Source organism: Hippocampus guttulatus, chromosome 7, assembly GCF_054856545.1.
Source record: "Hippocampus guttulatus isolate MCC_2025c chromosome 7, RoL_Hgut_1.0, whole genome shotgun sequence".
In the NCBI taxonomy this organism is placed as follows: Eukaryota; Metazoa; Chordata; class Actinopteri; order Syngnathiformes; family Syngnathidae; genus Hippocampus; species Hippocampus guttulatus.
In genome coordinates, this window is record NC_141267.1 from 12044552 (window position 1) to 12058085 (window position 13534).

At 40.1% G+C, this 13534-nt stretch overlaps 1 protein-coding gene across 2 annotated transcripts; it reads left to right on the forward strand.

Annotated features, from left to right (window-relative positions):
* The first annotated feature begins 30 nt into the window (after positions 1 to 30).
* Positions 31 to 13117, forward strand: LOC147202256 (afadin- and alpha-actinin-binding protein-like). 2 transcript variants are annotated; one of them, XM_086116243.1, is made up of 14 exons: positions 31 to 718; positions 2374 to 2494; positions 4274 to 4431; positions 5292 to 5495; positions 6091 to 6201; positions 7996 to 8131; positions 8208 to 8283; positions 8352 to 8532; positions 9248 to 9395; positions 9815 to 9930; positions 10028 to 10201; positions 10802 to 10910; positions 11243 to 11375; positions 11467 to 13117. In XM_086116243.1, exons 2-14 carry the CDS (start codon positions 2476 to 2478, stop codon positions 11591 to 11593), a joined length of 1692 nt encoding a protein of 563 aa, XP_085972369.1. In that variant the 5' UTR covers positions 31 to 718; positions 2374 to 2475; the 3' UTR covers positions 11594 to 13117. The 2 variants fall into 2 exon arrangements, with proteins under 2 accessions (XP_085972369.1, XP_085972370.1); XM_086116244.1 differs by having other exon boundaries at positions 10031 to 10201.
* Positions 13118 to 13534: the final 417 nt, after the last annotated feature.

A 13534-nucleotide genomic window follows, 5' to 3' on the forward strand; every position in this document is an offset into this window, starting at 1 on the left:
GCCTATCCCAGCTGTCTTCAGGCAGTAGGCGGTGTACACCCTGAACTGGTTGCCAGCCAATCATAGATGATATTTTCTGACAATAATCAATTTCGACATATGGTATCCTGCCTTCTTTGCGCTGTGTAATTTATTAGAGTACAGTCCTGGAAAGGGTCCTCGGTTTACGGCGCCCACGATGGCGGTCAGTGAAATGCCAGGTCTTTCATTTAATTATTTTGTATTAATGGCCTAGTGATGTTTTTACACACAAATGTGTGCCGTAATTATGACTTTATTACTTTGTTGGGATGTTAGTGTCGATTGATAACAGATTTACGTAAGAATTCGAGTTACGTCGCTGCCGTAATCACGGGAACGTTGCGTCGGAACCGAGGATTCATGTACAGTACGCACGATCGCACGCAAATTAATAAATATCGGTCCAATTTCATCATGGTGTACGTTATTTGATCATACACCACCTTAAACACTTCAATTATTTTGGGGTTCTATGCAGGTTCAAATAAAATGGAAACGTTTTTTTTTAATGAATAGCCACTCCAAGAAACGTTAAAACTATGAGCCAATCCAAAGAGTTGTTATACGTTGCTTAGCGACATGTCAACCAATCCGCGTGCTTTTTTTTTTCCTTGTGTGCTCTAATTTGGAGATGGGAGACTGGCGAGCTGAGTCTGTGGAGCGTCGTGCGGCGAGGGAGAGAGAAAAATGACATTTCGTAAGTACAGCACCCAGGTTTTATTTGTTTTCTCGCATTTGAAGCATTAAATATCAACATCTCGGCTAATATGTCGAAGGGGTGGGTCGTAACCGAGTCGACGCCGACACCTGCAGCCCCCGCGACCTCACTCAAATTGCCCTTTTTGCTCTGGTTAAAAGTTAGGAATAAATACAATTTGTGATGATTTCCCTAAGATGTGTTCTTACCTCATGTTTGTTCCCTCGTTGTGTTAAAGCACGTCATGATCATGACACACTCTCATTCCAAACGAATGCATAATGCGTCACATTTGTTATCTTCATCGTAGTTGACTTTTACCAGCTCACCATTGTAAAATCACGCACACCTTTCAGTTGACCTCTAAGGTAAATTTAGAAACCGCCCTTTGTACTTCTCCTTGGATTGTTGTGTTATAGTGACATGCATTTCTAATACTTTGAACTTAAAAATCTAACGTTAAAAGCCTTGTGAAAATATGATTTCAATGAGCCTCACTGTGGAGACTGTTGAGCAAATGCCTCTGCATTTGCTTTATTATGTTTTATTTTCTTTACCGAAAAGGCTATCTGACAAACACAATTCACAGATAAAATGTGTGGGATTTATTGAGTATGTTGTTGTACAGATAAAGCACCATATTGCCTGTCTGGGATTAGTCTGATCAGATAAGCAAAAGAGCATTGAGATAAGAGGCTGCTCCCATTTGAGCTGCAGTGACATTGCTCTCACAAAACCACCGCAATAATCCAGAGGAAATACTTCTCCAATAAATTGCGAAATTCTGTAGTAGTATACATTCATTCATTTCAGTAATTCCATTTTAATAATAATACCGATTGATTTAACACATCATGTATACAATACGTATTTGCCGAAGTGGATTGTTTTGATTGTTTCTTCTGTTCAAATTTGTTGAGGAGCTCTGTTTCACCCCTCCTGACCACCAGACACGGTGCCTAAATCACTGGATGATAACAGGTTCTTGTTTTGATTGACTGTAAATTACAATTATGAAAACAAATATCATGATTTTACTTAACTGTGTGTGGTGAATGAAAATATTTGAGTTTCACTTTTTGAATTAAAGTACCCCGAGGTTTTTCACAATATTCGTATTGCAATGCTGCTGTATAACTGGGGTGAGCACACTCGGTCAATAATATCCTACTCACAAGAGTCATGGGTGTGCTGCTTGCCAGCCTTATGTAATATCCTATTTGAATGTTTGTGATACTGAATTTCATCTCTCTAGCACGAAAACATTGCACCCAGAGAACATTTATGCTGTTCGTTCTGGAGATTTATCAGAATAAACACACAATGTACTCAATTATATCCCTATCCGTCACTCAAAAATATTCCTTCAGACTTATTCACTTCATTTTCCATTTGTAATTGTGAAATCAATGACGCAGAAAAGTTAACAAGTGAGCATGAAATAGTTGCTGAATATTTTCTCTTCGTGCAACAGGAGAACTTTCCACTTGTTTAATACATCAGACAAAGTAATGAACAGCGAGCAATGAAAACGTGATGTTACAACGCCTTTTAGAGCAACATCGTGCTTATCTTCATACCTGTTTAAAAAAAAAACATCTCAGGGCATGTTATTTTTTTACTTGACTGTCATCTAATATGAGCTTCTATTTCAGGTGCTGGCTGCATGAGAGGAACATATTGGAACACTAGACGTGTGCAAGTGTATTGAGTATATGTAGCGGATTTTGAAAAACGCCGGAGGCTCCACTTCAACCATGCCAGAGTCCTCCTCGGGTGAGTTAAAGTCTAAAACATAATAATTGTTGAAAATAAAAAACTCCCGGTCACAAACAGATTAGGGTCCCGCTATGTAGGATATTTGGAGCTGATATTGATAATCAGGGATAAAACAAGACAATATCCGATATTTTGGCCGATACCCGATATAATCTTGGTACTGAAAAACATAATGTGGAACTTTGTCCAAATAATTTTAAACGAAGACATTATCTAGCCCAGGTAAATACTCTATGGATGGCAGTATGAAGTTTGAAAAAACAAAACAAAACAACAACAACAACAAACGGTGACTCCTGCAATCTTTTGTGCCTTGTAAGCGGCAACAATATATTTATTTCAGAAACTGCAATTTACAAAGGGGCACATACGCGCTTTCTAAAATTTGTATAAGGAAAAAAAAATCCTTAGAATGCTCTCCTTGATCTCCCCGAGCAGCATGTTTCCATGAGGACATTATTGTCATGGGGCATGAAAGTCTAGTTTTGTATTATTTGACAAAGCTTACCATGAAGTGAAAAACTTCTCGTTTCTCTCAGCTGATTAAGTGGTGGAAAAGTGACACTTTTAATCTCCATGCAGCAAAAAAATATAATGCATCGGTTACAGATTGAACAATGTCGATTTATCAACGACACATTATAATCGGCCTGATTTAATTGCCTCGCCGATAAATTGTGGAACTCCAATGTAGAACAGTCACCTAGATATTGTCAACCTCTTTCTTGTAAGTCAATTATAGGCTCTTAGTCTATTCTTAGCGTGTGTGTGTGTGTGCGTGTGTGTGTGTGTGTGCTCGCGTGTGTGCGTGTGTGTGCTCGCGTGCGTGCGTGTGTGTGTGCCAGCTAATTGCTTTTTACAATGGGACGAGGCAAAACTCTTGAACACATTACAAGAAAACTGTTTCCGGATACATTTATTGGCAAAAAATTATGATCAGTTCACCATAAAAAATTTTGTCAACAAGCAAGCTCATATTGAATTTGTGGGAAACTGTTTTAATTTGTTTCAGTTCGTATGTAAGTAATCATCGTGTACTGTATTTAATTCACCTGCTTTTTAAACTCAGTATAGCGCCCTCTAGTGTCTAATTCTGATATTGCAATTTTAATCAAAATCTCGACTGTGGTTCTCTCTATTTCTCCCTAGTGGCTAAACCTAAAATTACTATTCTAATGCACTGGTTCCCTCTGATGTCACTCATTTTGAAAAGGTCTAAATCAAATTGGGCTCTTCCTCAGTGGTTAAACTTAATCTAGAAAGGCCTGAATCAAATATGTGAACTATAGTATTTGAATTCTTAGAATTGCAAATATTCGTGCCAATTATTTAGCCATTTATCAAACCAATTGTCATGGAATTCAATTCATTGAACCTTATACCTTCCATTAGTCCATTCGACATGGCACACACAGGACAAGTGCTCATTTCTACCCTACAGTTCTTTCCTCTTGCGTCATGTCAGACACAACTTCTATTCAATTGCCCAAATGAGCCCCAAATCTGAAGCAGGTATCCCTAGAAAGATTATAACACACTAAATTGCTAAAAAAAAAAATTTGGAGGGGGGGGGGCTGCCTACGTCATCTAATGTTGGTGGCACATAGCTTCAAAGTTTGAAGATCATTTGGAGGATTCACCATGAAAAAGGCAGTGAGAGACTCCATTCATTTCTGCTTCCAGCTTTCATTATTGTACTTGCACAACATAATCTTACTCCCAGAAATAAGTCACTTGCTTAGCATGCTATGCTTCTAACAGACACTGTTTCCTCAGATGTCAAGGATGTTGGCAGCAACTCTATCAAATGTCACACACCCCCACTAATGGGGTACTTGGACCAGCCACCGCTGACTCTGCAGAGAACTTCCTACATGCACATGAACTTCTGCAATGAGCACAACGTTCCAGAATGTGTCACACATATCAATCAGGTTAGTGACCTCTGATTGCACCGTAACACAATGTGCAAAAACAAACATCTTGTTGTCATCTTAGAAGAGGGAGAAGCTGTTAAAGTGGTACAATTAGAACCAGCTTCTGACATTTTCACCAGGTGTGCCAATATTTTTTATTTAGTGTACTTAAATAAGCATAATTGCTTATTTAAGCCGCTCACATTTGTATGTATATTCTATTATGTTTCAATGGAGCCATGCAGACAAAATGACACTTGCTGCTCCTATTATTCAGTGTACAGCTTGTACAGCACCGTTAATTTCCTGTTCCCTCAAAATAACTTGACACACACTCATTCATGTCGAAACAGCCGGCAACAAATGTAAATACACTCCGAATTGAAAATGTCCAAATTGGGCCCAATTAGCCATTTTCCCTCTCCAGCGTCATGTAGCACATTTGCGTTATAAGACATGGCGAGGAACTCTTTGTATCTGCAAAGAACAATTGTTGCTCTCCATCAAGATGGCTTCGGCGATAACATTGCCAACACACTGAAAGTGAGATTCAGCGCGGTGGCCAACACCAGAGAGTGGTTTAACAGAACAGGTTTCACTAATCACAAGAGGTCTCGCCATGGTCGATCAAAGAAATGTAGTGCTCATGTTCAGTGTCACGTTTGTTTGTTTGTTTATTGATTTGTTTGTTTTTTTATTGAGCATATATAGTACACACAATAACAGCTTGACAAAAGTCAAACAAAAATTATGAAAGGAAAATTAAAAATAAGTGTTTGTGAGATACAGCACTGTACTGTATGTTACAATACAAGTGTTGGAATGGAGAATCTAAAAACCACCAAAAAAAGGCTTTTGGCTTCTCACTTCATTCATAGGAGGTGCTATCACTGGGACTTCCACCAGTTTGGACGCAATCTGGCAGCAGCGTAGACGTGAATGTTGTCTCGCTACTTAACTGCGTGTACGAGCTGCTACAGCTCCACCGCAGAGGCCTCCAAACTGTGGAGAATATGGAGATGGAGCAGTTGAAGTCCAGCAACAGTGTTGACTCCCTGCAGCTCACCATCACGCGATTGAAGGTAACATCACCCTTCTAAATACCGTAGAGCTGCATTTTGTACACCAAGCTTCAGCCACTGTGGTTTACACCATGTCACTTTCTTGTCTATGCTTAGCTTCGCTTTTAACTCAGCCTTTTTCCCGAATCACACCTCATTGAGTGCCAGTCAGTTCAGAACACTTTGACAGATTTTTCAAGATCCACAGAATATTATGTTCGACGATTATATTGGCCAGCATTGAATGTTAATCAGAAATGGCTTTACGTGCGTCCTATGCATATGTATAATCTGTAATACTTTAATGTTCCCTGTTCGAGTGTTTGCTTCCAATTGTCCGACTAAAAGTGGTCGTTGTGTGGCATCATTTTTGGCATGAGTTAAATCACCTAAGTTGTCTTTATAGTTCAAAATGTTTTTTTTTTTAATGATCTCAATTTTTAGTTCTTCATGCTTTTAAATGAAATCTGCACATGTTGAAGCAATCGTATCGCGATACAAATCTGTTCTGCTGAAGGGCAAACTCATTGTGCCAAAACCTTTACATACTGCACTGTATTGTATCATGTTTTTTTTTATTTTTATTTACTCTCTTGATGCCATGTTGTTATTATAGGAGCAGCTTGAACTTGCCAAAAGAGAAAACACGGGTCTTCTTGAGCGGGAACGACAGCTCCAGCTGAAAGTGAAGAGTTTGCAGAACTCCTTGAAAAATGAAAAGGAAGAGGTGCTTTAAGAGTGACAAATATCTGTTTTGAATGACATGCAGCGGTCAGAACAAAACACAACCCTCTTGTCCTGTAAATGGCTTCTGTACTGCATTTGCATTTGTCGAGCACATTATGCACGCACATCGTCTGCATTTGATGCGCTAAATTTGGTTCCCATTCAAACCTTCACACTTTCTGACTACAGCAAATCATATCGTGCACTCGAACACTCTTGAATAAAGACGGCGACAAGCAACATAAATATTCATACACTGGTCAAAATCAAGTCAGGGTGAATAGTATCAACATCTTAGTTCAGTTACATGTCGCCAACAGAGACTTTGTTTGCGCTCTGATTTTTGCACATTTTGGGTCAAAATTAAGCCCGATCGGTCCCTGATGGCCTAGTGCAGGGGTGGGCAAACGTTTTGGCTCGGGGGCCGCATTGACTTTTAAAATTTGACAGAAGGGCCAGGTCAGCACGAGCTATGGTACATTAAAAAAAAAAAAAACTGCATTTGTTGACAGTCCATATCAAACATCAACAGAACAAAAGCATGAGGGTACTGTATTAATATACTTTTTTTAAATGACGACAGTGTTGTTGATGACCTATTTTAGCCTGTGCATTTCTGCAGATGGGTTGTGATCAGACCAGTAGAAGTAGAGCGATACAGAGGTCCTAGGTGGTCGAAAAGATCCCCCCCCCCCCTGTGTTCTGCAACTTCAAGTCAATGCACCACCTGGCGGTGAAATGCCTGTCATTACAAGTCCAATTGAAATGAATGCAATCATTCACATCGAACCTTAATTGTGGACCGACCTTCGGCGGGCCGGATTAAAAGGCCCAACGGGCCGGATTCGGCCCGCGGGCCGTAGTTTGCCCACCTCTGGTCTAGTGGTTCACTCACCTGACCTCTGTGCATTATGCAGACAGCGTGGGTTCGGTTCCCATTCATGAGCCCTGTGATTGACTTGGCAACCAGTCCGGGCTGTAGACTGCCTTTCACTCAAAGTCAGCTGGGATAGGTCCAGACCACCCGCGACCTTGAACAGGATAAGTGGTCTACAAAATGGATTGATGGATCAAAAAAAAAAAGTCACATGCCAAAACACATGGACTACTACAAAATGTGTTTCGCATTGTACATACCGTATTGGCCCGAATATGAGACACTATTTTTGCATTGAAATAAGACTGAAAAAGTGGGGGTCGTCTTATATTTGGGGTCTAGACATTATACCCATTCACGACACTAGATGGCGCCAGATATCATTGAAGCGAATGCTGAACTTGACTCCCCAGGCCAAAGTGAACCCCTGTCACGAAGAATAAAAATAAAAACAGCTGTAGCATGAAGAGGAACAATAAAAAATAGCGGTAAGAAAGGAAAGAGAAGAAACTAATAGAAGAGATAACAGAAAATGGAGAAACGTAGTGACAATCTGGAGAAAAGTGTGTCGAAGGTCAGCCAGGTTAACCGGCAGCTGAGGAGAAGCTATGATTTAATTTACATTTCAAAGACCAGAAGCCATTCATTTACATATGTGATTGCACTTTAGTTTACATATTTAAATGTTCAGATATTAAGATTTGAATGAGGCAAAATAACATACATTTTCTCTCAAATATATTATTATAATAATTTGTTTCAGATGTACTGTAATTATTTTCTGTATAAAATTAATTTGGTGTTCAAAAAGTATGTTTTCAAACTTGAGTCTTGTAAAAGAGGTGGCCGTCTTATATTCGGGCCAATGCGGTAGTTTCTCTGCGTTCTTGACCACTTCCAATTTTTTTTTTGTTCCAGATTCACAAGCTACAGAACGTAGTGTCCAGCCGGGCTAGCCAGTACAATCACGAAATGAAGAGGAAAGAGAGAGAGTTTAACAAACTGAAAGAGAGACTGAATCAGCTCCTGGTCGACAAAAAGGAGAAGAGACTTGGTTCGATTTCCTGATTTGCACCATCATCGTACGACGAACGAATGTTGTGCTGACGATGACTTTCTGTTGCTTTTAGCGATTGACGTATCAAATAAACTTGGAAGGGCAGACGGCAAGAGGAGCCTCTGGAAGACTGAGAAGACGGTAGCAAAGTAAGTCGTCTTTTTCACCCAACAGTTCAAACATTTTGCTTGCACTCGAATTGCGTTTGTCTCCGCAGGCACGAGGGGGAGATGTACAAAACTCTGCTTTGGGACTACGAGAGCAGGCAGAAGGAGCTACTGCTAGAAAATGCTGAATTGAGAAAAGTTTTGAAGCAGATGAAAAAAGAGATGATGGGCATTCTCAGTTCCAGGAAGCCAACTGTCAACGCAGACAAACAGGACAACGGTGCTCAAGAAGTAGGTAAAACACAATCAACAGATAGGATACAGTGTTCCCCCGCTATATATTGCACTTTCAGAGGGTTTTACAGCATACACGTACAAAGCACTGTAATGCCCTCGTATGTGGGAAAGGAGAGCCACAGACAACCAGACACCAGCAGGTCCCACCTTTTAAGACACATACTGTTTGTAACACACAGACAGTACAATACATACAGTACCGGTACTTATATTTCATTGATGTCGGGCAGAAACGCAACTCCAGGAAAACAACCAAAAACGCGCTCTTAACTTTGCACTGTCAAATAGAGCAAGCTGATTTAATCACCTACTGTATATTAGTCATGAATTTGTAAAAAAAATGCATCACCATCTTGGGACTGGCCGAGAGCATCAATTGGTGAAAAGATTATGAAACGGACCAAATTTTGACTTTTGGTCTGACCCCACCAAATATGTTTTATCCTGGCAGTTTTGCATCTGTGCTCAAATGTGTTTACCATGTGTTTTAAAAGTGTATTTTCTTATACTAAGGTGTTTATGATGAGTTTATGTGTGTTCAATGTGTGTTGGAGAGCAAAAATAATTATGGTACGATTTAAAAAAAAAAACTTCTCTATTGTGAGTGGGAATGTATCCTCGCAATAAACTGCACAATGATCACTAAGCTGTACTGATAGAAGAGGATGTTTTGTTTTTTTTTTATTTGTTTTTTTTTGGGGGGGTACAGGTGGACTCGGATGAGGAAGAAGAAGGGATTGATTCCTGTAAGGAGAGTGTAGAGCTGTTTAGTGTTCACGCTCGCGAGAAGTTGACCAACGGTGTTCGGCGTCAGTGGAAAAAATTGAAGACCCACGTTGAGAGACTGGATAGCCGAGGTAGTCAAACTCTTCACGTTTTCAACTGAATTTATAATGCGAATTCATTATATTTGGTTATCATTACATTACATTGAGAGTGGCATTCTCAGGCTTATAAACCATTCACTAGTATAGCCAGCAGCTATAGATGCCAAATATGTACTGTAACTTGGAGGGTTGGCAGTAAAAGATGTCAGTGATCTTTAAAACATACACTTATATTTATACATACTGGAAACTTAAAGAGATTGTGTCTCGAGGATTTTTGGGGGGTCAGTTCATCTAGGAGGGACAATGTTTTGGTTGGACAAGAAAGTAGTCTTCTCTGGCCTGAACCGTTCCCTCAAAGTTGGAAATTTTGCAAGATGAATTAAACTAGAGGTCAAAGAAATCAAGCAGCACAAGTGAAGATCTTTGTGTGTCGTTGACTTCGACAGATGACAGCGACGACACTGAGAATGTTCCCCAAGACACATCCAAGGAAATGGGCAAACTAAGACTCGAGGCCCGGCAGTGTAAAGACTATATTCAGAAACAGCATCACCTCCTGCAGGTAAGAAACAATATTTCATTGTGTCAGTGTGTTGCAGGACTGTCAAATAATGTCTGTAAATGTACTGTGGCCTTTTTCCCCCCCTTTCCTCTGGTAGCAGAAGCTGAGCGCTCAGTGTGAAGAGGAGACATCCGCCATGCTGGCCGACTGCCACATGTTCCAGGAGAAAGATTGTCTCCGAGACGAGTGGAAGACCCTCGAGGGCCAGAGGAAGAGTTTTGAGAGGGAGAGGAGGAACTTCACAGAGGCAGCAATCCGACTGAGTGAAGAGGTGATTGTGAAATCGAATCCCATCAAGGGCCCACCGAAATGCATGTTGATGTTGTATTATGCTGATCACACTGCTTATTAACTCTTTAACTTCACAAGACGTACTTGGACGTCTTTTTAAAATTAGGCCCCGCCTACCAAAGACGTACTTGTACGTCTAAGTCTTTTTTTTTTTTTTTGCGTCAGAGAGGAGGAGGGGATGATGCAATCTGTGAATGAGAATAAGCCGTTTGTATTGTAAATCATGTAAAAAAAAAAGTGACCAGTAGGTGGTAGTGGTGCCTCATGTGCTTGAAATGCATGCTTTTACAAAAAACTCTTTTTCTCAGTTTTTTGCCCAGGAATCGCCATTTTCATGAAATTTAGCCAATTTGTAATGCCGATTGCTGAAGAATGGAAAAAGATAGAAACAAAATTTAACTTTTCTGCTGAAAGAAGAGAGTCCAACCTTTATTTTGGTAGGCTCTGTGTGTATATAGCATTAGAACCAAATACTCTGTGGGCCTTGCAAGATCAGTCAAAATCCAGTAAAACGCTGCGATTGAGGGAGTTGCTGCAGTGAAATTGGCTGGGATTGAATGAGTTAATCTTGTACTTTCAGAGGAAGACCTTTGAGGAAGAACGCGCCACGTGGCTCAAACACCAGTTTTTAAACTCGAGCCCTTTTGCTGACTCCAAGAAACCTCAGTCGCATTGTGCCTTTCAGACACGTGAGTGACTTTTTCCTCTTTCAATGCACATTGGACTGATCATTCTGGTGCATGCCCTTTGACCACCAGGGGCAGTATAAGACACCCATCCATTTTCTAATCAGCTCATCCTCTAGAGTCCATCTCAGCTGTCTTCGGGCAGTAGACGGGGTACACCCCTGAACTGGTTGCTTGCCAATCGTGGGGCACACAACCATTCTGGCTCACAATCACACTTATTATTATTATTTATTATTTAATGTAATTGTCACCACAGTTCTGCCCACTTTCTCAACGGGGATCAATAAAGCAATTTCCTAGTGAGGGTCAATTTTGTTTCCTGATCTCTGCAGTAACTGAAAAAGAGCCCAGTAGAGCATCGCTTCCTGAAAGGGCCATCACCTCCCCCACCCCTGGATGTGCACCAAGTGTATCATCCTCCACATCGGACCTGCTTCACACATTAAGCATCATCTGTGAAAACAGGTACATGTTTTTACCTGTGTTATGGTCGTGATTTTTCATGTTGGCTGTAGAATTTCCCTACGTGGTTGACTTGTGACTGTGTGACTTTCAGCTCCACCAAACCAAAGAGGAGCGAAGATGCGGGAGATGCTAGCTTCTTGGCGGCGGAGCACAAATGGTGGATTAGCGGCGGCGACCACAGCAGCCTCACGCTCACACGGGACAACGGCTCTATCTGAGAAGATAATAAAGGCCGATATCCATGCACTGAGCTACAGTGCATACCAAAGTATTTAGACTTCAGGATTTTTGGGACCCATGACCCGAGGGAGGATAAAAGCAATCGAAGATGGATGGATGTTGGAGGTAATTTGTATGATCTGGTCAGTTGTGGGCATTTTGTTTTCATTCAGATGTTTTCTATTGAGATTTTGTGGAAAATGTTTTCTCTTGTACTGTTTATCTATCATATTAAAGCCCTGGAGGTGTTCAGTACAAGAAAGAACAATGTAAGGCTCATTGGTTACGGGTGTAATTCAAACAAGAATCTTCTTTTTTTGTGTTTGGAGACACAGTAGACACATATGATAGTAAGCTTTTTTTGTCGGATGATTAAGACTAGTGTTCACACTTGAAAAGTGAATTTTTCTATTTTAATGCAGACAAATTTTTGAAACACGTCTGTATGAAATGTGTTTCCCCATATGCCTATTTAAAAAAAAAAATAAACCAGCCACGGGCCAACAAGCTTTCCTGTTCTTATATGATGGCCGGAGGGGCGAGTAAAACTTAGAACCATTTGGTGAACGATACAATAGACCCCTATGGACCTTGGTTTTGCACTTGGTGAGTAAATAAATCACAATGGTTTTTATGTGGCTGCCCTAAATTTTCGGTGTGATCAATTTATTTTCTGTACCTGAGTCATTTGTTTAATTCCCTAATGCGAAACCTTTTTAAATTTGGATGTGAACTTTTGGGGTGTTTAGTGAATACAATCGTGACAATGAGCAAGGCTGCGGTCTTTGTTTTCCCAAATCAAGTGGCCATGCCCGACAGAAAACAAGACTCACTGCTTCAAGTCACCACAAAAGGAGGAAATCAATGTTGTGCTGATTTGGTTTGCTTTCAAATGTTTGGCGCTTCAGTTTATTTAGTTCATTTAAAAAGTCTTTGTTAAAGGAAATGCTTTTGGCTACCTTTGACTTTTGGTATATTTTATTTGATAGGGTTTTTTTTCCCCAGAGTGCACAAAAGATTCCACTGTACATTTGTGACATCGAATAATTACTGTATTTGTTTAAGGCATTTGTTAAAGATAACTTTGTTGACCAAAAAAAACGAAAAGCACATTCGAACGAATATCTCATCTCACAGCCAGAATCTTACCTACGTCTAACCACAGCCTGTCACAATGTGTCAAATATCGGTCTGTCTTTTCTTTCAATTTCAACCTGACTATCCGTCATTGATTTAAATAACAGTCACCGTGTACAAAAAAACCATGACCACATAAACCGAACCGTGGATTTGTGAACTGTTATTTGACATTTTAGGGGCCTCTTCCCAACTTTGTTGACATGTTTCACACAAGGACACGCTGGGAGTTTGGCGTGGTTGTCATTGTTCTGGATGGTCAGGGTGACCAGTGATGATGTGACATTTCAGCAGGTCAGCTTTTTTTCTACCATGTTAACTTATTAGAATTTGTACAAAGTGGATAAAATGAAAATAATAAAACTGCTGGATTATGTCATGAACAACTTGTTGAATTTGGCTTTTTGCATCCAGAGATGGTCACTGATGAGTAGAAATTATTTTACAGGAGATATTATTTATATACAGTATATCTTAAATATTCTTGGTAGTTGTCTGGCCTACAGAAAATAAATCAAAATGATGCCCTGAGATTATTACTCAATGGTCGTACAGTAGTTGGACTGGTAGTGCATGTGAATTGTTTAAAGGTGCAAGTGTCAATACACTGCCGGTCGTATTTGGATATCTAATGTTCAAATGTATCTGCCCAATGAATAACTCAAACAATGAAATAATTGTACTTGGAAAGTTACTTGGAAAATTAAGTGCCACCTGATTCCAGTCCTCGATGTAGAGTAGTTGCTGCTGCCATTAATAGCCCTTGTATGGTGTTTTTCAAAATACGTGAACTATATTTTTCA